Below are 27,630 nucleotides of genomic sequence, written 5' to 3'. Positions count from 1 at the left end.
CGTGACTCCCGCGTCTTACAACTCTCCGCCTCTGTCGTCAAACGACATCGTGTCCGATCTTTTTTTCTTTTCTTTTAGTTTCCTTCCTTTTTTTTCTTTTTAGTACAGTGCGGAAGAAAGAAAAAAAATATAACAGGAGCGTATGTCTTTCAGCGCGCTCCTGAAAGAAAAGGAGGCGAACTCGCTCGTCACACGAGTTCCTGTGCGCACAACCTCCGCGCGTCGGTTTTTGGCTCTGCAACACGATCCCTGCTATTCTCTCTCCCGGCTCCTTTTCCCCGACCGCCAAGTCTTTCACGCTTTAGAGTGTTTGGACTACTAGAGATGCTCCTAACGACGGGGTTCAGTTGTTCGACCGCAGCTCCCGACGTCGCATCATATAGACGCCAGCGCTCGGCTAAACCCCACAAAATCGCATCCAGCGCGTACATCCATCTATCGATTCGAGTACAACAGCAACAATATACCGCACCGCCGGGGTCGGGTGAGTTACTTTTTCATTCCATCTGCTATTTGATATTCTTTGGCCATCATCTACTGTATATAGTGAACTTGTTGATTCTCTCCTGATATGGCATCATTTATTATTTGATTTGATATAGGGTCTGACCACATAAAAAAAGGGTAAATCATGGCGTCGAAGAAAGGATCGAGTCCGTTCTTTCTTCTGGTCACTCTGTTGGCTATCCTTCAACGTCCTCATTTCAGATGCGGAGCTCAAGAAGTGATTCCTATCGGTAAGCGCACGTCTGGTTAATACATACTACTTTCCCTTTTGTTATACGTTTCAATCGTGGTGGTAGTACACTCGATATATTCTGGTTCTTTGATCAATCCTTTTTTTCTGTGTGTGTGTGCTGTGTGCGTGAGGTGGATATACTTTGATGTCTGGCGGTTGATCAGCCGACAATGGCCCTCTTGTGCTGAGAGTTCAGAGGGTTTCTTTTTTTAAGCAAAAACCACAATTATTATCATTTCTTTCTATTCATTGTTGCCTCAACTGCGGTATAATAATAAGACGGATGATCCGACATGAAAAGGACACGCCGTTTGTCTTGTTCGCTTTGTCATTTTGTCAGAGCCTTTTTTCATTTTTATTATTGCGCGTTTCACTTTTGATGATTTCAAGTGTAATGATGACTGTCAAGTTGTGAATTTTGAAATTGGGGGGGGGGCCAAACGACTTTGCTCCTTGTTATTCCAATGGTTTCTTTGATCTAATATATAAAGAGGAGCCGTCCATTTGGTAGGCTGTCGCCCGGAATTGATTTATTCATTGCGTAATTCATTTAGCATTGTTTCGCCATTTCTTGGTCTAGCCCGCAAGGGGAGGGAAACAGCGCCAAAACCGATTTGTATTGATGTACTATTTGTATTATTTATTAGGAGCCATTTTCGAAGTGGGGACGGATGAGATGCAGGCTGCCTTCCGGCACGCCGTGGCTCAGTTTAACCGGATGAACGAGAGTGCCAACGGGCGAAGATACGAGCTGCAAGCTTTCGTCGATATCATCAGCACAGCCGACACGGTCAAACTCTCCAGATTGAGTAAGTACCACCACCATTCCGATTGATGACATAATTACCTGCGACAACCAAAACGAATATACCTATCCATACGTTCCGACAGAAATAGGCAAGCGCTTCGCGATAATTCTCTCTCCATCTCGTTTGCAATTCAATGAAGCGTTGATAAGCTTTTTTGTTGAGCATCATGAGCCAGCAGTGAATCAACTCCTCAAAACTTTTCCCACAAGCGCGCACCATCTATTCCCGCGCGTGTCTAGCCGCTATAAACTTGGCGGAGAATAACGTTCACGGGCGGAGGAAAGTAAATTTGAGGTGTAACGAATCGATAGATGCCAGCCTGCTGCTGCTGCTGCTCCTGGTTTTTGCATAATGCGGATCACACGCTCGACGCCTAAGATCAAGATAGTATACTCTTCAAAGAGCCAAGGAAACACGACGATGGATGAAAAAGATTACGCGGATGAAATACGTGCGTGCTATAAGGACCCAAAGACTATACGTATGTCTATAGCTGTCTGAGCATGGAATTTTCGCGGCAGAAAAGGACGTGATGTGTGTGTGGGTTCATCTGCTGGCTGGCTCCTTTTGGCAGCCGTCGGTAGCCACTTGACGACCGAGGAGGGCGGATCGATGGCATTCGAAAAAATAACCCTCACAATAACTGCTCCTTGCTGTTCCCCCCCACACACACTTGATTCGATTTGCTGCAAAAAGAAGAAGATGATGACGCGTGTATACTACGGCAAGAAAAAGAGGAATAGTAAATAGTAGTGTGGGTTACATTTGAATAAATAAATAGGATCCGCGTTTCCGGCATGTTTCAGCGCTCTCCAATTCACTTCCTGGTTTTTGTTGTTTTTAACTTCCCCCCTGCGTGCCTTTATGGGCGTAATGAAGTGGCGGAGGAAGAATGAGAGAGGCAAAAAGAGAACAAACCCAGACACACCATAAGCCCGCCATCCCGCAGGATATGTCGTGTATTCAATGTCGCCGTCTAACGATCTTATAAAAGAAACACGGCCGTCGTCGTAGTCGTAGTAGCCCCTTTTTATGCGTCGTTAATAGAACGCGGAATAAAAAAAAAAGGAAAACGGACCTCCAAGTTAACGTATATACGTATAGTATAGGCCTATATGTATATAGCTGTGCAGGGATGATGATTCTTCCTTATTAAGAGTTGCGAGAGTGTCGGTCACGTCGAGTCAACCTAATCCCTATGGTTTTTGCCAGTCCCACGAGAGGAAATAAGAGGAAGCTTCTGATCCATCTTCTATTCTGGGCGGAGTAAGGACGGTCCATCATCCCACATCTACGTCGGAAGACTTAGCACACAAGGCACACAGCGAAAAAAAGAGCAAAGCTTTTTTTGACCCGAAAAGAGAGAGAAAAAATCCTAGAGCCGACGACTGGGAAATGCGATTGGATTGCATAGAGTGGAATAACATAAGAAAATGCCGAGGATCTTCCTAGAGGGCCATTGAGGTTGTACGTGAGATGGCGACGGTGGGAAAAGATTTCAGTAGTATATCCTGCAGAGCTGTGCTGCTGCTGCTCTCCACCAAACTCGTTGGTCCAACTTTGAACTAACTATACATATATATAGTATCGACTTTCTTATTTTGGAGTGTATAACCATAAGAGAACGAGAGAAGAGCTTTGCGTGTGCGGATCTCAACAAAAGAAAAGTTAAAGAAACTTTTTTTTTTTTGAATTCGTTTCTTTTCCCGCGCTGTGATTTGAGCTCAGTTCTCCCAACTTGGGCTTTATTCGTTCTCGTGACTGAATTTGACGACTTTCGATGGTCATCATCATCGCTAATCACTTGCTTTTTGGCAGAGCAGCTGCTGATTGGTTTATTATAGAGCCTCGCAGGATGTGTTCATGCAAGTTCTTATGTATTCCAAGAAAAAGGGCTCCCCGGTGATTATTCCAGTTGGTCTAGCCTGTAACCGACATGCCTTTAGTATGCAGTCGACTAAATGAAGTGAATCCTTTTGGCAATGCGAGAAAGAGAGTCATCAATCCAAATCAATCGTTCAACAACGGACCGTTGAACCAAGTAAGCCCTTATTTTCGGTCCGCTCCATCGGTTGAAACGAAAGGCTTAGATAGATATTTATACGGCGTGCCATACACACACACAATTCTCTCCGACTCAATCGTCCAATGGCTGATGCTCAACTTGGCTTCTGTACACATTTTCTCTACGGGTAGAAAAAGAAAAATTGGAAGAAAGAGGACACAATCCCTTTGTACTGCACAAAGAGACGTGACACTCGTAAAGGAACAAACGAACAATGAAATATCCACAAAAAAAAGATGTCACAAAGGAACATCAGCAGGAAAATGTTCTAAATTTGAAAGAGAGAGAAAATAATGTGCAATTTTTTGTGCGTCTAGCCTACGGCAGCAAAATTGAAAGAAAAAAAAAGAAATCTCGTGAAAAAATAACATTGACACTCGAACACGACCCCAAACACCAATAACTTGAAAATATATATTTTCTTTCAATTTTTTTTAAAAAAGAAAAGGGTGAACGATATTGAATTTGGCATCGCAGCCCTGAGCTTCTGATGATGGCCACCCAACGTCTCTCAGGCGTTGTTGTTGTGTGGATATATCATTCTATTATGTTCTGCTAGAAAACTATCTCATCCACGCCGTGCCATGCTTTCTCTCTTTTCATCCGGTTTTTGTTTGTTGGCTCCGGGACAGGCCAAGTCGTCAGTAATCTTTTGCTTTCCTGCCTTTTTCTTCACTCTCTTTTTTATAATACTGTCAGCGAAAAACTTTGGCAACAAAAAATGAAGGATAGATTGAAATCTTTCAAGGAATTCCATTAATGTTAAATCTTCTTGTCTGAATTCCAGTTTGCACGCAGCTGTCGAGAGGAATCTTTGCCATTCTGGGAGTCGTGAGTGCTGATTCTTTCAGCACAATCCACTCTTACACCAATACCTACCACATGCCATTCTTCAGTCCGTGGTTTCCTGAGAAGGTAACTTGAATATTTTTGCAACTTGATTATTTCAACGATCTGAATACTTTCATAACTTGAATACTTCAACGAAAAATCTGGAATGAAGAAAGAAACCAACTGAATTCTTTTTTGTGACAGGTTCCTGTGCCGACATCTGGTTTGATGGACTACGCACTGAGTCTGCGACCCGAATATCACCAAGCCATTCTAGACGTCATCACCTACTACGGATGGAAGAACATTATCTACATCTACGATTCTCACGATGGTAAGTTTCATCCCTATTCACGAATCTCCACTATAGTTTGATCTGCGTGAGACGGAATAGCCGTGAGTGATTATTTATTAAAGATCCCGTCGTTGTGAGTTAGTCTGCAAAGTGGGGAAACGAAAAAAAGGGGAAATCGAGACGAGCCCCTGCGGAAGGCGAGCCTCCTAACATCATTTTCCACGAATCTCCTGTTTCCATCTCACTCTTGGTACAGTCTCTGTGGAGTTTCCCTTTTTTCTATTTTCTGTTTGTTTGTCTCAAAGAAAAACATTGGCTGCTGCCGGCGACAGCACTGACTTTCGTCTCGCGTTTTTCCATTATTAATCGAAAAACAGAGCCCAGCAGATGAGGCGCAGCACAAGAGAAACGGGAAATAAGATTTTCTTCATGGGATAAAGACACGGGCGCTAGTCGTCGTCGTACCCCATAGACCCTTCTATGGCGTTTCTTGTCAGGGCGTCGCCATGACAATCCAATTCCAATCGTCGTGTCGTTCTTTGCTGCGAAGATGTGTGTGCATCAGTCAAGTCTCCCGACTGCGACTAATTCGATTTGAGCCCATCAGCCGAGCCTTTTCAGCTCTCCCGAGCCCCACTAGTCTGACAGGAACGCGGGTGGGCGGTTTATACACAGTCTGACGAGCTTTAGTTACCCTGGCCCCTCATCATCAAGGAGCAAGGAGTTTGGGTGGGGGCTTTGGTTGTTGTTGTTGTTATTTTTTTATTTTGTTGATTAATGCCAGAAACTCGACAGGATATGTTGGCGGTGATAAAACGCCCGTTTGCGGCTGGATATACGATAGAAATAACAACAACACGAAACACCAACGTCAACAGTGGGGGGAGGAGAAACACTTCAAACAAACCCAAAGCTTTGCTACCCTCATAGCCCGCGCGCTTTTCAAAAGACATGAACGCTTGATTGCACATTGAATCCTAATCCCTCTTGCCTATGTCTTTTGATCTTCTCTATATAGTAGAGAGGCACAGTAGCTCTGTGTATATATTTAGCCTATCTGTATGACGACAGTCGCGTGCTCATTGAAGCGATTGAATCTCTTCAAAGGAGAACCGATTCATCACTCCTCCTACACTTGTCTGTGTAGGGAAAACAATTTGACCTCTTATTAGGGATTACATTTTCCACGCTGATTGTTATTTTCCCCTTTCAACTTTTGTCGTTTTCATTCCATTGTATTAGCCTGAATTGTTTGTAAATCCTCCGGATACGTATAGAATTAGATGTTGATAGAGGAAAGAACAGATCTTTTGAGCCATCACGGGAATTAAATAATAGTTGACTACATAATGAACTAGACGGGAAAGAGAGTAGAACAATACGCTGTGTTTTTTTGCTGCTTATTGTTTTAGGCTTGGGTTGGTGTTGGCTCACGTCCAACACAGAAAATCATCCGAGAACAATGGTCGGTCGAATACTACTACTCGTATCTTTACACCCCGCCCCGACCATACAGATTTAGAGACTCCTCCCCCTAAACAGAGATAGGAGGTGGAATTTGAAATGGCCAATTACTTCCAGTCGATCGAAAATAGATTAACGGGACGGAAAAAGAAAGTTTCAGATAATCGACTCTGTTTCAAATAGAAAAGAAAGACTGTCGAGTAATCCGGAAGAAAGCGGAGTATAGTAGTAGATGTTCAGTGAAGCAGCCGCATCTTGACTCTGCCTCTTTTATCAGTAAATGTGAATGGCCTTTAGGTCTTGTTTCTTTTCTTTTTTCTCCTCTTTCGCTTGTTTTCGGTCCCAGAGACTTTCTCTGTCTTCACTCTTGACTACACACACAATATCGCACGGTCCGTTCAAATTTCACCAGCGCGTGTCCGGAAGGAAGTGGGCCATTATATACATCCACCCTCCCACTTGGACCCGGCCCTTTCCCTCGGCTCTGTAATATCGAGCTGAAACGGACCGTTGGCCAGAAAATGCCGAAGCAGCTCTGGAGCTAAGGAGCTTGGCTATTGGTTGCACAAAGAGACGGGGGGGAAGAGATGAGAGAGCCTCATCTTTTTTCCTGACCGAATCTCGATATTGCCATCGACACCTGACACGTACAAGTGCTGCATCCAATAGGCGAAATCTAAAGCCTTTCTTCTTTTGTTCCCCCCTCACAGTTCTCAGAATCGGTTAGTGGAAAAACAAATCTCGATCCGCAGTCAGATGCAGGGTGTGCCGGATGGCGTTACAAATCTAGACCGGGCCTGGGGGTGGGGTGGGGGGAAAGAGAAAGCTGAGACTAAATATTTCTTTTGACAATTCCATTTTGGCCGGTCTGTTTGACACCATTAAGCGCAATCCGCACAGCATATGGCGCTGTGCCCCGCACCAGTTTAGACGCCAGCAGGATCGATACTGAGGGGAGGAAAAAGCTCGGTAGTATAGTACAGACATCTTTGGCGGAAGATGGAGCTCTTGCTGTTGCTCTTAGAGATGAGGGGGATGAAAGTGAAAGCCTGTTTTGATGGAATTTGCTTAAAAAAATCTTTTCGTAGTTTGACTTCGCCCGCCACCATGCAAAATAGGCCAGCCCTTATTTCAATGATTATTCCACTTGAGCCATCAGCAGTGCGCTCGGTCGACTCTTCTAGGTTGTTGATATATATATATCTTTGAAATATGCCAAAGTGCACACACAAACACATCAGAGTAAGAAAGTAACGATTATGCACACAGCCATCAGTGTGTGTGTGCGGAGGCGATCTGGTTATCGATCGCCGCCATACCAAATCGATCTATGCACACACACACAGACGTCCTATATGAAAGACGAAGTCTAAGAAGAAGGGAAACATCTGTTTTCTCCTTTCATCTCTTGATACTTTTTTCTTGGCGAAATTGCAGTGAATGCTGGCGTTTTTGTGCTGCTGGAATACGACAGTCTATGAAAAGGAAATGTGGGAGTCGAGTTATTTTCGGTGCAAGGAGATAGAGACACAATTTACAAGTGACGACTTGACGAGATCACCTTATTGATTTCTCTTCCCGTCGGCCGTAGATTGGATAGCGGTCATATATATGTGATAAAGAATGCCGTCTAGGTATACTTGTGAGTATGAAGGGGGGGAGGGGAGAAAAGGAACTGCGGCAGCAGCACCAATAAGTAGAAATTGACAGTAATGACGGAGACCATCACGGAGGCGCAGCAATGGGAACTCGGGAGTCTAGTAGTCTGTCTAGTCATCAGTCAGAAGCTCTACGACGTCCGATGTCATCGTCAAGAGTCCGCACTCGTATACCAATTAATGAGACTCTTGGCTATGTACCGGCACCATACGCCCGATTTTGCCAGCACCCAGAGTCTTTACATCGAACCACGTGAAAAGAAGAGCTAAGAAAGAGAGAGAGAGAAACCCTCTTCAAGGGCTCACATCACGTCGTCTTTGCTTCTCTCGTCTGGCTCTTTTTTTTTTCTTTACTCCCCTTTTTTCTTTTATAGAGAGATATACAGTGTAATTGAATAGACGCTGGTAACTTTGTCTCTACGTCGTCGCTAAAGCTCTGAGCTCTGCTGACATTTGGAGCGCCAGAAAAAAAAAGGGGCGCACCCCCGAGTCTCGAGTCACGTTCCACCTCTTTTCTCTATCTATTCTCGAGTACCTACTCATCTTATTAGATGTATACTTACATTAGTACAACGACGCAACTGCTAGTGTATTCCCGACAAAAAGAGGGAGAAAACCTATGTACTTTTAACTCTTTGCGTCTTCTATTATCGTCACTCGTCACGTAATTTCATTCACCCCAGGAATCAACGCCTAAAAGAAGAAAAGGACTTGACGGTACAAACCAAAAACGATAGAAATGGAAAAAAGAGAGTGTACTATACTTAAAAGAATAAGAGGGGTGGGGCAGACACAATCACGCCGCGCATTTATGGCCAAAGGGGAGAAGGAAAAAGAAAATTGTGGGAAATCCTATTTTGATGAGGCTGTAGATCTCTCTCTCTCTCTAGTACTAACCCCACCTAGCCCCCTCTTTGTACTAGCCTGTACGTCTTGTTATTGTACGGTATAATGGCGTATATATAGACGGAAGGAAAGGGCACCGGTAATAACAACTAGTAATCCGATGAGGCGAGAGACGAGGCCCAAATCAGTGGGGCCCATTAAAAGCGAATCGACATCATCAGCTTCTGGCAATGTGTATCAACCAAACAACCAACATAATAGTAGCCATAATAACGATGCTGCTGACGTAGTGCTAACTCGAACATTTTACTATATTTAACACTGCTGCGTTTATTACAAAATTTCTTTTTCTGTCAGACGTTTAGATTTGAAACTCCTGAAACTAAATTCTTATTTCACCCCTCCGTCTGTATATAGGTTTGCTTCGACTGCAGGAGCTTTACCAGCGGATCAAACCGGGCAGCAACAACATCTTGATCGAGATGGTTCGCCGCGTGGAGAACTCTCGCGAAGCCATTCAGTTTCTCCAGACTTTGGAATCGATCGACAGGTACGGCCGAAAGTTCGTCGTTCTCGATTGCAGCGCTTCGCTGGCCTCGGAGATCATCATCCAGCACGTCAAAGACGTCCACCTGGGACGTCGCAACTATCATTACCTCCTCAGCGGATTGGTGAGCAGAGAGACTCGTTTATTTATGCATGCTGCTATGATTACGACCACATGGCTCAACGTGTGGTGGTCTTTAAGATAAACGAAACAATGGGAACGTGGGAGAAGTATAAAGGATCGCTTCATTGTTCACACTTGACGGGAGATGGCACAAAACAGACGGGGCGTGTTATTCAGTTCAGAATGCGTCCATTTCGTCCAGCGGTTTAGCCAGAAGCCCTTTGTTCCTTTATGATTTGAATTCGACATATCATTGCGGAGACCGTCCAAGTTCTAACATGTAAATCACAAACCCCAGCCACCAGGATCGATGAATGTTTTATTTGTTCTTGAAAAAGGTCTTTAGAATGAAAGCTTGTAATGCCCTCGGGTTGGTGACTATCATCACAACTCTAGTTTTAAATTGGGAGACGCCAGGCAAGAATTTCATTACAACAGAACCCAATATCTATGTAGATAGTAGCAAAGTTTTCACGACAGTTTGCCTTCCAGCTCTCTCTACTGCTGCTTGCGTTCGCATCAAAATAAACTTGTAGAGCGACGACCTCTCCTGCGCGAGCTTTTTGTTTGAAGACTTGTGATTAAACGGAGAACACACACACTCTTTGGTGGTCGCCGTCACTCCTCACCCGTTGGAGCATAAAAGTCTACTTATCAGCCTCCCAACGTGATATGGCGTGTGTTGTGTAGAGTCTTTTGACGCACACGCCCTTTTTTCCCCCCGGATGAGTAATAGCGTTTCGCATCTTTCACCGGATATTATAACCGCCCCAAAGTCCCGCGTTCTTGGCCCCCCCCCCCCTTCTCTTACGATGAGTCAAACAACGAAAACGACTCTATATATATACCGGCACGTAACGAAATTCTATTTGCTCTTCTCCTTTGTTTGTGAAAAAAAAGAAAAAGAAATGAAGAGAGTTTGATGGTTTGGTCTGCTCCCTCTGGCTTCCGGCGGAATTGCCGGGCTCCTGGACCCAACGAATGACGAAGAAGAACGGAAGAAGATGAAAAACTGTGATTAGTTTTGCTGGGAAATAACACGAAGAGGGAAGCAGGAAAAGAAATTCTATTCTACTTCCAAGGAGGGAAATCGAAAATGGCCAAAGGGGGAAGGAGGAAAGAGGCATCCGCCAACAACCAAACAAAATGCGGATAACAAAAGCAAACAGTGCCAGTGTCGTCGCTTTAGATATATACTGCTGGGCGCGACTTTTTTTTTTTTTTACTGTTTGGTGAAAGGCCGTGGCCGAGAATTGATTTCCATATTTCATCGGAGATATTTCTTTTTATAGAGAGGCGACACATAAAATACCGCCGGGTTGGAATTTCACGAGTGGGTTTCGGGTTTGCCCCGCCGAAAGAAATAAAAATGACTAGAGGTTATAGGGTTTTATGCTTATTTTTGGGGTTCAGTCTATAACTCTTCATTGTTACATTTTATGGTGTTTTTTTTGTGTGTGTCTGTGTGTTTGTTATTCCTGTAAAGAGAGACAAAGTGCGACTCTCTTCTCTCTCAAGTTCCGTCCAAGTTAGAAGAGGCTTCCACTCAGGGAGCTACTAGATCAATAAATCCGAAGCAACAAGGACCACCTTCTCTTTGATAACGTGTCCTATTTTTTGCTGGCTTCATCAGCTGGACCATAGTGTTGGTTTATGCATAAACAGGAAGAAAGACATTATCTCATTAGTTTCTTAATAGCCACATCTGTTGTGCAAGCGATTATTCTTGTGTAAATAATCGAATGTGATATTAGGTTTCACACTTCTTTCCGTGACGCTTGGAGCTTTTGTTCGTGGAAATGGTGGGATCGTTTGATAAGAAAGACGAATAGAAGTTGCACGAGTTCAAACGCCATTGTTTATTCATGCTTGCCATGCAACAGTGATGATGATAATAACTAGATTCAATGGCCAAAACGGTGAAAAGAGGCTCCCGTCCTGAATTTTTCAACTGTTGATTGAAATAAATGGAGGGTCTGAGAAGACAAACTTTTAACGAGGGAAAAAGTCGCTCTAATCTTTAAATAGCCTTTCTTTTTTCATTTATTTCTTTCTTTCCTCCTGTTGATTTTTTGTTGGATCAAAAATCCCATTTTCTGGATCGACGATCCTCTTTCGTATCGATCATTTTGATCAATAGCTCTCTCTCTCTCTCGCTTCTTCACGGCGTCATAAACGGCCACCATTGAGGCAAGATGATGAGAGGTCGATCCCGCTGCCGCCAGAATAAAAAATTTGATGATTCATGGGGGAATGGCGACACAAAGTCGTGCCACTTTTCAAAGCCCCCGTCTTCTTCCTTCCGCTTTCATTTATTTATTTTGTTGAAAAAAAGATTTCCAATGGAGAAGAAACTTTCCTTTCACCAGCTTGTTGAAGGCCATTAGCCCGGTGCGGGTCTTCCTATCTCGCCACCCATTCATCTTAGAATTTATTTAGGCCTTGGACATGGCTGCTGATGTTAATAATATATATTTTTAAGATGTTAACGTTTCGAGCTTGAATGACCAAGTTTCTAAACCGGAATTTGATGTTGTCTTCCAGGTGATGGATGATCGTTGGGACGAACGTGTTAAAGAATACGGCGCTATCAACATCACCGGTTTCAGGATCATCGATACAGAGCGCCCAATCGTTCAACAGTTTTTCCGCACTTGGGAGGCCCTGGATCCGGCCATCTATCCTGGAGCCGGCAAACCATTCATTCCGGTAAAGAATAATACTGTTTACTCAGTGAAATACAGATTGACTGGTAGAGCTCTACTTACACGTAATACTGCTGTTACAAAATACTTTGGATAACGTTTCATCCTTTCGATTTTGTAACCTAAAAGTTGGAGCACCGAGGAGCACAGTGATTGATTGTGGTTCCGCTTTTCACTTTTTCTCCCAGGCACAAGCGGCTCTGGTTTACGATGCCGTCACTCTCGTGGCCGACACGTTCAACCGGATGTTGAAGAAGAAGCCGGATACATTCCGCTCTTATCTCCAGCGCAATAAGGGCGAATCGCTGGCCAATGCATCCAGGGCACTCAACTGTTCCCGCAACGCCGTCTGGGAGCAAGGCGACCGGATCGCCAAATTTGCTCGTAAAGTAAGTTGATATTCTATACTCTCTGTCCAGTGTGTGTTGCATAATACAGTTGAATATTACTGTTGTTTCCTTGCATCTCCATCCAACAGCAATCAGATCTGGAAGGATTGACTGGAAGTTTACGTTTCGGCGAGGACGGTCGGAGAGAGAACTTTACCCTCAGCGTCGTAGAAATGACGGTCAACAGCGATATAGTCAAAGTTAGTTTATTCAGTTAGGCTCTTCTTCTCTTATCAAGTCACTTTTATGGTTGTGTATAAAATTCCCGTTCTATTTGATTTATTTAATAGATTGGCCAATGGTCGGAGCAGACCAGATTTCAAACAGTGCCAGCCAAATACGTCCGTCTACCAGCCACTCCGGAATTTGAAAAGAATCGAACTTATATCGTTACGACTTACATGGTATTATTTGACATGATCTATATATTTGAAATGAACTATATTTCATCGCAATTTTTATAGGAGGAGCCCTACATGATGATGCGGAAAACTGAAGGCGGTGAAGAGCTGACTGGGAACGATCAATTCGAAGGCTATTGTAAAGACATGATGGACTTAATCGCCGCTAAGCTGGGCATTAACTGTACGTAATTTAATATTCCCCCATAACTGAACTATTCCAATTCAACGCGTAATTAAATTCTGCTTTGACTCAGATGAATTACGTAAAGTCAAGGACCATCGATACGGCAACGAAAATCCCAACGTCACGGGCGGTTGGGACGGTATCATCGGCGAACTTGTCCGTCGGGTAAGTCAATCCCCTTTTGTTGTTGTTGTTATTCTAAAACCTTTTTTCCAAGGGGCTAATTATAACAGAAGAGATTTTGTGTGTTTGTGTAATGGGAGATGATGGCGGCGTTGTCATGGCCTGACATTAGTTAAAATGATCAACACAAGTCACCAAACCGAATTTTGTTAAACCCCTTTGCGCTTACAATAATGACATCATCGCAACGCTGCGCCTCTTAAAGGAAACGGACGTTGCCCTGGGAGCCATCACCATCACATCCGCCAGGGAAAGGGTCGTCGATTTCAGCGCACCGTTCATGGAACTGGGAATCAGCATCATGATTAAGAAGCCCATGAAACAGAAGCCTGGATTCTTGTCCTTCATGTCACCCCTGGCAACCGAAGTCTGGGCAGCCGTTGGCGCCATTTTCTTGGCTGTTTCTCTGGTCCTCTTCTCGGTCCACCGTTGGTCGAAATCCGGTTGGAGAGCCATCCGTCGCTCCACGTCCGTCAAGCAGTACGTCAACGATTTCACACTTGGCAACTCGCTCTGGTTTACACTAGGATCGCTGCTCAGGGCCGGAAACGTCACCGTCCCAAGGTATATTCCATCATCCATCCAAAAAGTGTTTGTAAAGACTTTGTTGGTACAAACGACCCGCTCACGCCCACCCTTACACGATCGAGGTACTTTAATAAGCTGAATCATGAACGCCGCCATCGACCCAACAACAAAATCTCTTTTGTTGTTACTTCTCCCCTTGGGCTTAATTGGAAATTTAAGTTATTCTAAAAAAAAACACGAAACGATCTAAATCAACTGGGCAGGAAGCGGACATGGCGGTGGCGGCGCTGACGATCAACTCTGGCCGAGAAAGAGTGGTTGACTTTAGCAAACCGTTTATGGACCTCGGCATCAGCATCATGATCAAGAAACCGGTCAAAAAGTTTCCAGGAGTCTTCAGCTTCATGGACCCGCTCTCCAAGGAAGTCTGGATGTGCATGACGTTTGCTTACCTAGGCGTCTCCATCGTCCTGTTTGTCGTCAGTCGTTTCGGCGGAGCCGAATGGAAAATTGAAGACTCTCACGTGGCTTTCGTGCCTGTCGTCGAGACGGCCGGCTCAGCTACGGATGTCGACGGCCAGTCGACGGACAACTCCTCTCAGATGTTGACCAATCATTTCTCGGTTAAGAATTCACTGTGGTTCGCGCTGGGCGCATTCATGCAACAAGGCAGCGACATCTCTCCTAGGTAAAACCTCCAAGTGATTTTTGCCTTATAGCACATGCCACCTACACACTCCCACCCCACAGGGGCCGTTCAATAGCCGCCAATAGCCATATAGAGTACCTCGATCGTGTTCATTTATCTCCCTCTTTTTCTTTGAGCCGGTGCGGTGTCGACCGTGTCTTTGACCTTAATTTATGATTCTCTATTGATTTCTAGATCAATATCTGGCCGAATGGTTGGCGCCGTCTGGTGGTTCTTCACGCTCATTCTCATCTCTTCGTACACGGCCAACTTGGCCGCCTTTTTGACAGTTGAACGAATGGTGACGCCCATCAACTCGGCCGAAGATTTGGCCCGTCAGACGCAAGTAGAGTACGGAACCATCAGCTCCGGCACGACGCTCGATTTCTTCAAAGTAAAATTCCTGTTGATTGTGTCTTATCAATGAAAAAAGCATCGTAACAATATTTCGTTTGAATACGACCTGCCCTATAGAATTCAAAGTTCGCCGTCTACAGTCGCATGTGGGAGTTTATGAATTCGAGGAAACACGTTTTTGTGCGCACCTACGACGAAGGTATCCGCAGAGTGCGCCAATCAAAAGGCAAATACGCTCTACTTATTGAGAGCCCCAAGAACGACTACGTTAATGAGCGCTACCCTTGTGACACTATGAAAGTGGGGCGTAATTTGGATACTAAAGGTTTCGGAGTAGCTACGCCTCTCGGTTCTCCATTGAGGTAATACTTAGTCAATTATAAATGACTTTAAACAAATGAATGAATTTGAATTTGGATACCTTTTGTGTAGGGAGCAATTGAACTTGGCCGTTCTGTCGCTTAAAGAGAGCGACGATTTGGCTCGATTGACTAACAAATGGTGGTACGATCGAGGCGAATGCGCTAACGCGGACAAACAGGAAACGACCCAGAACGAGCTCTCGTTGAGTAATGTGGCTGGTATCTTCTATATTCTGATTGGAGGGCTCGTTCTCGCACTGGCAGTTGCTTTCTTTGAATTCCTTTACTGGTCTCGGGTCGACGCCAAAAAGAACAAGGTAAATATTGAATTTTGTTTATGCCAGTCGTTATAAGACTACTAAACTATTGATGTTTCAGATTTCGTTAACCGAAGCCATGAAAGCAAAAGCTCGAATATCTATAACCGGTGAATTTAGTCATCTACATCATGTAAGTCGAATTTTGCTTATTTCCATATTTTGATAACTGAAATACATGCTCAACTTGGGATTGATTTGGTTTTTTGCACATAGAACTCGACAGTGTCGTGAACCGGTGAGGCTGTTTCGAATGACGAGATGCACGAACGATCGATGCACATCAGGGTAAATTGTAATGATCTCCGCTTTCACAACTCTAACACCGTCTCTTCAATTTAGAGAAAAAAGCATTTTTCATTGATTCCAGAGAAAAAAAAAATCAGTTTCATACTTCATTATGTCGACAGCGCAGTAAATATTGTTAAATTGTAAAGTGTTGATAAGTTATCCATCCATGAAAATCGCTTATAAAAATTGACACATAAGCTGCTAAATGAAATCCCCCGCGTATTCGATTCTTGTGTAATATAATTATTTGATGTTTTGTGTCATAATAAAGTGACAGTTCCGCACTTTGGCGTGGATCTTGCTTACATTTGTGTTGCTTTATTGCTTTTAAATTATTCTTTTCTTCAGAAAATTGTAAGTTTTATTATTTTTCTTGACCCCCCCCCTCATACTTTCTGTTATTATTATGGATTTTTATGTTGCAAAAGTTAAGGAAAATCTGAAATAGCTAACTAAATGATTTGTGTGCTGTGTCACAGGGAAAGCTGCTGGAGTAATCTAGTCTTGACCTAATCTTGTCTTGACCCTCACTTGATTTGTTTCGTGCCAGCTAGTGAAAGGCGTGACAAATTCAAGTTGAAGTTTTATTTGAAACAAATCGCAAACAGACCTTCGGGTACTTTGCTACTCCGCCCTGTCGTCCGTGGATGCTAAAGAGTGTAAAGACTGTCACTAGGTAGCTAAAATTAGTCCACTAGACGGCGCGGGTGTCTTCGTTAGTCGTTTCGTTAGCCAAAATACACTATAGCAACGTCAGGCTGACGTTGCAATAGCTTTTTCGGTCACAGAGTCACTGTTCGAGCTAGCCCTTTAGACCCTACCTTCTTCAATCTTCTTGGTGGACGCCATTTCTTATCGAGATAATGTTCAAGAACTTAGACATTGCAGATTACTTGCTTTCTCGACATTTTTCGTCATAAAAATGGAATTTCTGCTCGTATTCTTTGAGGTTCTTAAATGTAAAATATTTGTGTGGTGAATTTTCAGGTAACACTTACATTTTATCCGTGGCAATTCCATTTGATCACGTGGCCTGAAACTGCTGTACATTTTCCCAAAATGATGTCTTGTCGTCTCTTGCTGCATGTTGTACGTTTTGTCACATGCAGCAATACTTCAGAACAGTAAAAGTAATTATGTTGATCTCCTTTTTATCCCTGTGGTTACACATTACTTTGTTTCTGATCGTAATTAAGTTTTTATTTTTCTAGTAACAGTCTGGTGATGTCTGAGCTTCTTCATCGCAGCACGTGCACGTCATTGCTGCCAAGTCATGAAGATGCGTCTTAAAAAGAGGGTCTTAACTCTATTGCAAGACCAAAATATGATGAACACAGGAAATCTGGATAGGTAATAAAGTACTTGTAAGCTTTGTCAAGTAGGTTAACATTTTGTTCTTGATGTCGAAGACAAGTGACATCTTGTTTCGTGCTTCCAATAAAGACAGCTTTTGTGGAAAGTTATTTCAGTTAGTAAACAATTGGAATAGATCCCCTTCAACTTATAAGAGGAAAATTGTTAGAAAGTGATCGTTGGTCATTTTCTTGATTTCTGTTTCACATAGTAATCTAAATTTGAAGCCTTGACTGTTGTCTACAAAATGTTGAAACCATTTAGAATACAGTTTTAAGCTGAAGTTAAACATCACTTGAATATTTTTTTGTGCTTTGCTTTTCAAATTTTTTCATTTTCCAGTAGAGAGATACACTTAAATAGCTTCTGCAGACATGTACTTAGTTAATTCTTAAGAAGTCCATATGTTCATTGTTCATTCTGTCATTAATCTTCTTTTGTTTTGCAGTTTTCCGTGGTCAGTTTGAGCTGTTATGGTGTTGCTGTTTGGTGTGCAGTGGTTTTGCAGTCATTTTTCAGTTGAGAGATGTGCTGAACTTGAGTTTGTGTAGGGAATGCAATTCTACATGATACTTCAATGTATTTACCCATGTAGTGTTGAAATGTTGGGCAAAATACGAAAATAGCAATGTTGATTGTTGACTGAATGCCGTCGAGTGTATTTTGTCGCTATGTCGTCTCTTGCTACTTGTACCGGAGTTGAGGTAATGCTTGCTGCACAGTTTCATTTGATTATTAACTTGTAATGAAATCTCTGTTTTCGTTTAAGTTCAATCGTTCGCCGCCGTTCCATAGACCAGATCCATTGGTGAAACTGAAGAGAGGTTGCGGAAATTCAAGGCTTATTGTTGATAAATTATGTATCTTTAAATAAATTACAAGTGCATAAATGTGCTCCCTCCCCGTTTCCTTAAGTAAACAGTAACCAATTCCCACCCAGTGGTCAACCCGCATCCGCATGATAGAGCAAAACATTTGGAGTGTTTTTTGAGTCTGACCCACTTATGAATAATTTCTCCCGTAATGACTGTTCCACAACTTTTTAATCTTTGTGTGTAAATCCTTTTTTTCCTTCTCATCTAGTTTATTTTCATTAGTACATAACTCGTCCTCCCTGTTATTTTAAGTAAACAACCGCCTTCCCCCTCTCAATTTTCAATCACTCGCATGATATGAACAAAACATTTAAAATGTTTAAAGTTAAAACCTACTGTGATTAATTGCTCTCATAATAACTTTGCAGTTTTATTTTTCCGAATGGCAAATTATACTTAATCATTGTCTTCGTAATATTCTTATAAAAACACTAAGTCCAAACCAGAGCAATTTATCATAGAAAATTTAAACTTGAACATTTTTATTTTCTGTCCATATTATGCCTGATTGTACATTGGGAAGGTATGCCGTTAATTGTTTACATATACTCATATAGTAACAGGTAATGTTAATAATGAAAACCACCAATGTTCGACCAAAACCATGTTTATAATAAATAAAACTTTCATACATTAAACCTATTTTTATTATCATTCTAAATTGTACAAATAATTAATAATTCAATAAACAGAGCGTCCGGTTCATGACATTTTTTCTTCTGTACGAGTTAAAACGCAACCCGCCACCACCGCTGCGGCAATGAGACAAAAAGCGTTGGTTTAGTTTTGCGGAAATCTGCATCAGTCAGGTTACAAGTTTTTCATACTCAATCACTTTGTCGAATTTTGCATCTAGTCTACTGGTGCAAATAGCTATCCTATGTGTTTGGTAGTTAAGAAGATGGTTGTTTAAAAAACAAACAATGGTGAGTTTTTTTGGCTACTCAGAACACCCCATTGTTTGTTTCTTGAACAACCATTTTCTTAACTACCAAACAAACACATGGAATGGCAATTTGCACTAATAGATTACATGCAAAATTCTACGCGAGTTGTTGAATTAGAAAAATTTGTAACTTGACTAACGCAGATTTGCGCAAAAAATAAACCATGGCTTTTTGTTTCATTGGGTAGTGGGTTGCTTTGTTTTAACTCGCACATGCAATTGTAGGTTTTGTCTACGGCCCCCAGAGATAGTATCTGGACCGAGAAGAAGAGAGAAGTACGAGGCCAGTTTTACTGGGGAGATGTAGTCTTACTAGGTTTCCGGGTTAGACTCATGACCCTCCAAAAGTTTTCATCGGATCATGCGCCTTCCAAGTCCCCGTTCGACCAGAGCCCTCCCCTCCTCCTGGTTTCACAGCGGGTGAGTGACCACCGGCGGGCGTTGGTTAGTGGTTAGTTAGGGAAACGGGGCCACAGAAAAGAAGGGAGCCCAGATATGCACTTGTCATTTATCTAACAACTACACAATGTATCATTCTTGAAATGCAGCATTCTCTCATCAGTTTACAACAGTGGATGTGATCAGTAGCAAAAGAGTTACCCTGTAAAAGCAGAATGAACATTTATTTGGATGACAATAATATTCAAACAAGGTTATAGCAACAGAAAGCAGTACCTCAAATCAAGAGGATCTGTGTAAGGAAGTAAACAGGGAGATGCAAGGGTAGCAGCTCGGGTAGCAGCCAACGGGTTAGCGAACAAGGAACCTTGTTGACTGAATAGTCCTTGTCCTTCTTCTTCAAACGACAGGACTTCTCATCAAGTCTGTCACACCAATTTAGAAACCTGTACTATGGGAATGCCTCCTTCTCATCAAATCTGTCATGCCAATGTGTTAAAAACCTGTAATAAAGAACCTGTAAATAAAAAAAAACAATAAGTCACCTTGTGTATACTTTGTGTCATCAATGTGCTTGACGTCTATGATCTAGAAATAATTAAACAGTTAGTAGTGTACACTCAAAATCGGCATGGCTGGGATTGGTGATCTAGCAAGTCCAAACAAACAGCAGATAATTATGATGAATCCGAAGAATATATGTTTCAGCAATACTGTATTAATAAAGCTAGTAATTTGGTTATTACCTGTTTCAATTTGATGGCACATTCAGTAGAATACAATGATTTTGAACAGCTTGACAGCAGTAAGCTGCACGACCCTTTCAACACGTTTTCTCCTGTAAGTTGATGAGAAACATTAAGTTTATCCAACATATACACGGAATAGAACACATCACCGACAATTTACACACGAAATCACTCGAATTTACCTGTAAATACATTGGTAATTTTCGAAGAAAAAATCGCTTAGCTTGACAGCAAACCGCCATGAGCCCATAACTGATACAATTAACACGCCATCTATTGGACACGCCTAAAAACTCAACTTATTTGAGATTTCACGGACTGGTCTTAACTCTTAAGATACCCACAAAACTTGAAAAGCACATTTTTATTTGCTTAAACCTAGCATTTCATCTTTAGAAATGTACGGACAACAAAGCTCACTTGCTACTTTTATGTAAATTTTCCGGAAGTAGACCGGAAGTAAGCGATAGCGCCTTAACCATTGAGCTGCCGATCAAATAAACCAAATATTCGTGATCTCCGTGAAATTTGGGGTCGATTACGTGTACTTTAAACGAAAACCAGAATTTGGTCAAAATCGAGATTTTTCCTGAACTATAGTTCAGGATAATTCTCGAAACCGGAAGTACGCGTACGTACAAAAAAAAACATGAACTTTACCACAAATTTGACGAGGATCACGAATATGTGGTTCTTTTGTGCGTCAGATGAATATTTACTAAACTACTGACAGAAATGAGAAAACCGGAAGTAGAAAAAAAAACACATTATCAAAAATCTAACAAGTGAGCTTTGTTGCTAAAACAGAAACTGGCAGTTATCACCCACAATTTCGTAACTGGAGTTGTGCTGTCGGTCATGAAAATAATTTAAAACTCGTGTCGGACATGAAAATAATTAAAAAATTATTGGAGTTATATTGTCTGTAATGGAGTTCTACTGTCGGGCACTGGAGTTCTATTGTCGGGTATTTTTAATAATATTTAAAAAAGGAGTTCTTATGTCTTTTAAATATTTGTATTTCAGAATAAATAAAATGCGGTTTATGTTAAAATTTTGCATAAATTTAATTATCGCATGATTTAATATTGTTGAAAGAATCATTTTTTCATTCGTCTTCACACAAAAAAAGCCACCACCGCAGCATATCACGCATAACAAATCCCCAAGTTGATAATGGACGTCAGTCCAACTTCTACAACGAGGAGAAGGAAGAGCTTGCTTTCATTCTCTGCACAGGAAATGTGGTCGTGAAAGGCTGTTGGCTAGTTGTGATTAGCTGAGGATAACTTTACTACTAAAGTAACTATGGGTTACATGCATATTATTTGCTTGATTCAAGCCTAGTGTACTCAGAGAAGAATCATTGATCTATAAACACTAATTAGTTTTAAGGCCCATTAATTACATCATTCATTGTGCAGAAGAGACGATATCGCTGAACTGTCATCTAAGCAACGATATCGTTGAAAAATCTTAGCCCACATTTTGGGAGGGAAGATCACTTGCATTGAAATACGTTTTGACGCATTTATTTGAGTTGAAGCCTTCAATATGGTTTACAAGTTTAGTTTTAGAAGAAACCATGCATCTATTGTAAAAATGTTACATAGATCACATTATATCCTTAAGTGCGTAGCAAAAATTTTAGCCTACCTTAAACAACCTGTACAGTGAGTGTAGCTGTACAAGCTAAATGTCAATGGCAAGCAGAGCAGACGGTTGGCACCTTAGTCAAGCAGGTAGCAGACAATTTGTTCTGCATTCTAAAAAATACCACTAGATGGCTCTGCAGCAAGAAATTTGAATTTCTTCAACATTTAAAAGAAGTCCACAGTTTCTCTGCTTCATGTCTTTCAGCTGTTCAGCATTAAAAATTTTTTCAAAAATTTTCCGAAACGGAAAGTGTTTCTGCTGGCAATTAAAAAAAATGTAACGTATGTGATGGATTTTCCACTCGTAAATGGGAAAACATGTATTGAAAATGCTCCACACTTTCGGTTGCCGAAACAGAAGAAAAACGTTCATCATCTAGTCATTTTCATCATAAAGTTTGAATTACCATTCTCGAAGACACATTCCAATAAGACAACGCAATTGGAGGATATAAGAGGTGGGTGGTGAACAGGGTGAAACTCAAGAAGTTTTTTTTTAGCTTTTAATTTGGGAGGAAAGAGTGGAGGTGGCGCGCTTTTCTTTCAGAAAATAACGTGAACAATGGCAACAGCAGCATTTCCGCATTATCAAAAATAAAAAAAAATCCTGGAATAAAAAGACGTGGGAAAGGGTAAAGAAGGAAGGGAGATAGAGGAAAGCTCAATCCTTACAGTGTACACAACATGAGAATAAGGACGCTTAATTGTACTGCATCACGATCGTAGATTAACCTCCCGAGTGGATTCGACATGCCAGTCTCTCTACACATAAACCTCTGCAAGTCCAGCATTAGTAGTCAATCGAAGGGTGGATACATTCAAACAAACTGTTCGTGGCATTTTCTTTTTCCTGTTGATTTTTTTTTTTTGTTTTGTTTTTTCTTTTTGTATCGTATAACACTTTTTTTTCTCAAAATTCTCAGCAATGAAATAGAAAGGTTGGGCGGACTATCTAACGGATCAGTCCTCCATTTTTCGCTTTTTCCCTCGCGCTGGCGATTCTGTAAAACAATGAAAAACGTTGACGTGACGGGATATGTTTAGAAATTAAAAGAATGTCAATACCTTCTTCTTCTACTTCTTCCCCGTCATCCTCTTCCTCGTCTAAATCTTCGTCACTGTCATCTCCTGCTCCTTCATAATCTTCACCTTCGCTTTCCTCCTACATAACAAGAGAATTTCAATTATACTGAAGACAAATTTCCCAAGATTCATGCTTACATCCAAGTTGTCTTTGTAAATGGCATCCAAGCCTACATCCTCCTCTCCTTCGTCTTCTTCTTCACCTTCATCACCACCCTCATCTTCTACTCCTTCATCTAAATAAAAAAACATTTTGCTTAACTGTCATGAGAATAAATTTTTAGACTCTTACCTTCTTCATTATCGGGTGCTTCCTCACCGCTTTCCTCATCTTCATCATTGCCATTGAGTTCATCATCTTCAGCCTCTCGGTCATCACAGTCATATCTACATAAACCAACTTATTTAAAATGTCTCCACAAAGAGATGGTAACAGATTTATACATACCCATCAAGGTACTTTAATGACGGCAGAAACTGGAATACTTTCTCCCTGTAGTCTTCTCTGGTTGTGACGTCACAGTTGAACAAGTCTAATGATCGTAGCATCTTAAACTCTTTCTGCAAGTAAAAAAAAGATTTTGTCAGTTTGACTTCTGCATGATTCAAGTAAACAAACTTACGAGTGGCTCCAGAGTATCTAGATCTTTGATTTTGTTACCACTGAGGTTAAGTGATGTTAGTTTTGTGCTGCTGCTAAGAGCATTCAAGCCACCTGAGATCCTGTTGTCACTCAATTCCAGCTAAGGGAAATACATAAAACATGATTAGGGTCCAGCCAAAAAATACAAAGAATAATATGGTAATACCCTTCTTAAGTTCGGAAGCTTGGGGAATCCTTTTAGGCTAGTGAGACCCACATTGATGAGACTGAGAGCTTCAAGACCCACAAACTCATCTGTCAAACCAACAATGGTTGTACTCCTACAGTTATCCAGGTTCAATTCTGTGATCTGAAATGATAAAATCAAAAGAAAATCGACCATAAGACCACTGATTAAGGGGAAGACATAATGAAAAAGATTTTCGAATCTGAAAATGGCGCCAAAATGGGCGGTGCGCTGATGCTAGCAAGATGTGACGTTCGTTTCTCGTCTCCATTTTCCTGTACTGACCAGAAGGAAGTGACTCGAAAACTGTCGACTTGTCAAAAGCGTTATCTAACAACAGATTTTTGTCCATCGCGACCGACAATTCTCAACTGGCCTGAAAGGCATGCAAATGTCCAAAAGCCTCAAGTATTGCGTACGACTTTTGGAAGCCCCGTGGATCCACACACTCACACACACACAGCGCGTCTATCGGACGCCTTCACGAGGCAGATACATACACACACACTCTGTGAGAGGAATAACTGTCGAACCACGCCACATTCACGGACTGGGTACGAACATGCTAAACAACACGTTCTCGAGCGACGCCAGCAAGTGTTTCTTGAAATCGTTTCATCGACTTAACGTCGAGAAAAAATCACGACGAATATGTCAGCTTGTCATTAGAACTGGGCACGTAACGAGGCAATACGCTGCAAGACAGCAATTTTTAGTGGGAAATTACCAGTGAATACGTCAGTATAAAACCGAGCAGTACGATACGAGTGCTGCTGAATCGATTTCTGCAATGCCACGAGACGAAATAAAAAAACCAGTTGTGACATTTACCTGATCGGGATTCCTTCCTCTTTTTTCCAATTCAATTCGTTTCTCCATGGTGGTGGTGGTTTTTGCAATAATAAAAAAATTGTCTGGATAAAGACCAACTCGCATATACACCGGCTATGACTGGCACACAGTTTTTTTGTGGGATGCTTGCAGCAGCAGGGACCTGGCGAGAATCGAGGGCCATCTAGCGGCCAATCTTACAACTTGGGCGAAGCCTAGATTTTGAAACAGGTCTGGAATTCTGGGAAAACCGTCGGCACACTTTTGGCATTTCACTATTTGTTGGTGATAAAATAGTCGGGACATTTTTCTATGCATAACTCAACTTCCTCGAAGGAATATCTCAATTATTTGCTCATCATATAACCCTTACGGCCTCGTCCCTCCCCTTGGTGGCAGCATATTAAACAAAAAAAAATGCGTTGCACAAAACCAGTAAAATTTGCTTCATTAATGTAGTTGGTAAAAATATGACGAAATTATCATCTGGCAGAAAATATTAATACAAAGTATAATTCAATTCAATATTAAATAAATCTGAATCTGAATTTTAAAAACAAAAGTGAAATGTGGCAAGCGTCTACTTGACTATCGGTTTGAATTCAATTTTGCGGTTTGCGCGCCATCTACGAATGGTCAAACAAGGAACTCGCAGTAAATAAAAAACCGCCGCTATAAGAAAGCCAACAACCGTTAAAAGTCGGATTTTCCCCCTGTTTGTAGTCGTCTGGGGTACTACAATGTAGCAAACACAAAATTACACTTGGAAATTTTTTTTCTATTTTTGTTTTTCTTTCTTCCCGAAATTCCCAAATGGATTCCACACTCGAACGCACACAAATAAAGGATACAATGAAACACATTTACATGAATATCAAAATAATATCAGAGCGATAGAATCTTGCAGGTTTACACGAGGAATAGTGTTGTCAAATAAAATAAAATCACGTCAACCGATTGAGAATCCAAAAGAAACAATTAAAAAAATATATAAGTCATTTCGGGATTCAGTTAAATCAATCCAACTAGAATAATACGACTACACTCAACGCTACTTGGGTATTTCCATACCCAAAACGCACCCACGAGCCGACCTGAATGGCGAATAAATTAGAATAATCAATGAGCGACCATCTTCCGACCCAGTTAACAATCTCAAAAGACGAATAAATAACATGTTGTAGATACCGTACCAGAGTAAAGTGAGTATCTGTTGACGAAGAGATCGAATGTAGTCGTCAGTCAATAGCGAATCATCGCGGGATCGTTTGTGACAGGAATGCCGCTTCATTTTGATGACGCAGTGAAGGAAATTCTGCAATTGACAACAAGAAATTACGTCACATTCATTGCCAAAATGGATTGGTGCAATGCTAACGACTTACTTCTCTGATTCGGCATTTCTGGTTCAATGGCAAATCGGTTTCGGCGAATCCTTCAATGACGGCCGACCCGCATTTCTGCAGGATTTTAGCGTGGCACAACTCTGAATCATTTTTAAATTTGTTTTAAAATAAAGTCTTATTTAAAATAATAAATAATAATCAAACTGTTACCTTTAGCTGAAGAATTCTCGTCCTCTTCGTGACGACTGGCGTGAGATCCTTCCACTTCGTTGGGCTGCGGTTCGTTCTGGTTAATCGCCGCCGAATTCGACTGCCTTTCAGTCATGGCCATTTGCTGACTTTCTCTCAATCTGCACAGCGCACACACAAACAAAAGTCAAACAAAAGTCAAACAAACAAACGAGTCGGTTGTGATTAGCTGTGGCTGTCGTCAAGGTTCCCATAGCGTCGCCCCGGAACCGGATCAAATCGAAAAGAAAAGGAGATGAATATTAAAAACCTGCGGAGGGCGGTGTGCATGTCGGGCACGTTATTGTTGTTGAGGGATCGGGACCTGGGCGAATAAAGGAGACGGGAAGCTCGGCCGCTATTGGGGTCGGCGTGTTGGTGGCGATGGTGATGATGGCGGACGTTTTGGTCGCCCGTCGTCGTCGTCGTCGTCGCGGGATGACCTAGCAATTCCGTGGCCATTATGGCCACCAGCATCACAAGTGTCGAAATTGTAACGTTCGTCGTCGATTTCATCTTCTTTATTCTCTGCTGCTACCAGCGGCAAATAACACACGAGAGAAAGGAAACGACACAGGTGAAATATTTGCTGATGATCAGAGTTTTTAGGCAAGAAGAACAAAAGGTGTAGAACCGGCCTGGAGTGACGCACAAACTCTAATGATCTCTCTACGTCGTCGTCGACAATTAAATTGCATGTCTTTATTTTAAAAAGAAAACTTGCGCCGACACGTCAAAAATCGTCTGCAATTGAAATTTGTGTTTTTTCCCAGTAAATCTCATTCTCACCCGACATGCGTAAATTCCTTCTTATTCATTCAAAAAAAACCCCAAGGAATTGTGCGAAAATTCATCAGAAAAATTCGTGTCGAGACTTGGGGTTTTCCCAGGAAATCTAAAAAAAGGAAAATTTCATTTCGAAATGTCAAAAAAAGGATCCTCCCCCCACTACACCTATTAACCTTGAGGGTGGTAAGGCATTAAAAAAGAAATAAATGACCTTTCTACCTCGAAATTCTATCTGGTACACTGGGAAAATGATGAAAACAAGGTGAAAGGGTCTTAATAGTTGAATAGGTTTATACCTGCTGGAGTAGGAGCATCAAGATGCGGCTCATCCGAATGTCGCGGCGAATATGAAGAATAGTTGCACGGCTCTCGCGTGATTTATAGAAAAAAAGCGGAGGGAATGCTGGAGATGGCAGGCTCCTCCTACTCGTCATCTCCCCCGAGTCGACGGACAGCATGTCACACACTACGTGACGCACCGTTGAAATAGCAACTTTCTCTCTTTTGACTATTTTCAGAGGCCTATATTTTCCTGTTCGCAACGAGTGTCTATCCATCAATGGGATGGAATGGGAGGAGGATGCATCTAAATTTAAAAATGTACGTAATTGTCTCTTGAATGGGCAAAGGAGACGGACCAGAAAAAGGTCAGACAGTGACCATGAATGATTCGGAAATAGAGCGGGAGGCGCTCTGCCGATTTGGCAGGGGATGGCGATGACGTGGGTTTCCGATCATTCTTCGCCACTCGTGATTGTCTT

General features: G+C 41.9%; 3 protein-coding genes and 2 long non-coding RNA genes across 10 annotated transcripts; 2 read left to right on the top strand and 3 right to left on the bottom strand.

Annotated features, from left to right (window-relative positions):
• Positions 1–308: 308 nt before the first annotated feature.
• LOC124200132 (glutamate receptor 1-like) lies at positions 309–16,090 on the top strand. Of its 4 annotated transcripts, none has more exons than XM_046596254.1 (18): positions 309–484; positions 603–737; positions 1,387–1,548; positions 4,401–4,528; positions 4,649–4,778; positions 9,125–9,378; positions 11,922–12,086; positions 12,271–12,471; positions 12,561–12,671; positions 12,762–12,875; positions 12,936–13,056; positions 13,130–13,224; positions 14,034–14,458; positions 14,654–14,852; positions 14,933–15,177; positions 15,248–15,494; positions 15,556–15,627; positions 15,711–16,090. In XM_046596254.1, exons 2-18 carry the CDS (start codon positions 632–634, stop codon positions 15,726–15,728), a joined length of 2,793 nt encoding a protein of 930 aa, XP_046452210.1. In that variant the 5' UTR covers positions 309–484; positions 603–631; the 3' UTR covers positions 15,729–16,090. The 4 variants fall into 4 exon arrangements, with proteins under 4 accessions (XP_046452210.1, XP_046452212.1, XP_046452213.1 ...); XM_046596256.1 differs by lacking the exon at positions 14,034–14,458 and adding an exon at positions 13,448–13,806 and having other exon boundaries at positions 320–484; XM_046596257.1 differs by lacking the exons at positions 309–484; positions 603–737; positions 1,387–1,548 and adding an exon at positions 4,092–4,253.
• Positions 16,091–16,568: 478 nt separating this feature from the next.
• LOC124200131 lies at positions 16,569–18,386 on the top strand. Of its 2 annotated transcripts, none has more exons than XR_006877167.1 (4): positions 16,569–16,915; positions 17,003–17,135; positions 17,587–17,842; positions 17,908–18,386. It is a non-coding gene; the product is annotated as an uncharacterized LOC124200131 (long non-coding RNA). The 2 variants fall into 2 exon arrangements; XR_006877166.1 differs by having other exon boundaries at positions 16,575–16,915; positions 16,997–17,135.
• Positions 18,387–19,369: 983 nt separating this feature from the next.
• On the bottom strand, positions 19,370–20,797 carry LOC124200130. The gene is made up of 4 exons (XR_006877165.1): positions 20,290–20,797; positions 20,105–20,196; positions 19,635–19,875; positions 19,370–19,560 (listed from the first exon to the last, which is right to left on the bottom strand). It is a non-coding gene; the product is annotated as an uncharacterized LOC124200130 (long non-coding RNA).
• Positions 20,798–22,052: 1,255 nt separating this feature from the next.
• Positions 22,053–24,687, bottom strand: LOC124200129 (acidic leucine-rich nuclear phosphoprotein 32 family member A-like). Its single transcript, XM_046596253.1, has 8 exons — positions 24,507–24,687; positions 23,655–23,798; positions 23,469–23,588; positions 23,294–23,406; positions 23,138–23,232; positions 22,984–23,081; positions 22,828–22,924; positions 22,053–22,763 (listed from the first exon to the last, which is right to left on the bottom strand). The coding sequence occupies exons 1-8, from the start codon at positions 24,609–24,611 to the stop codon at positions 22,723–22,725; spliced, it is 813 nt and encodes a 270-aa protein (XP_046452209.1). The 5' UTR covers positions 24,612–24,687; the 3' UTR covers positions 22,053–22,722.
• Positions 24,688–25,263: 576 nt separating this feature from the next.
• Positions 25,264–27,318, bottom strand: LOC124200128. Of its 2 annotated transcripts, none has more exons than XM_046596251.1 (6): positions 27,166–27,318; positions 26,352–26,614; positions 26,063–26,202; positions 25,892–25,992; positions 25,700–25,821; positions 25,264–25,600 (listed from the first exon to the last, which is right to left on the bottom strand). In XM_046596251.1, exons 1-6 carry the CDS (start codon positions 27,301–27,303, stop codon positions 25,558–25,560), a joined length of 807 nt encoding a protein of 268 aa, XP_046452207.1. In that variant the 5' UTR covers positions 27,304–27,318; the 3' UTR covers positions 25,264–25,557. The 2 variants fall into 2 exon arrangements, with proteins under 2 accessions (XP_046452207.1, XP_046452208.1); XM_046596252.1 differs by having other exon boundaries at positions 26,352–26,611.
• Positions 27,319–27,630: the final 312 nt, after the last annotated feature.

This window comes from Daphnia pulex, chromosome 8 (genome assembly GCF_021134715.1).
Source record: "Daphnia pulex isolate KAP4 chromosome 8, ASM2113471v1".
NCBI lineage: Eukaryota > Metazoa > Arthropoda > Branchiopoda > Diplostraca > Daphniidae > Daphnia > Daphnia pulex.
This window is presented reverse-complemented; position numbering and strand designations above follow the sequence as displayed.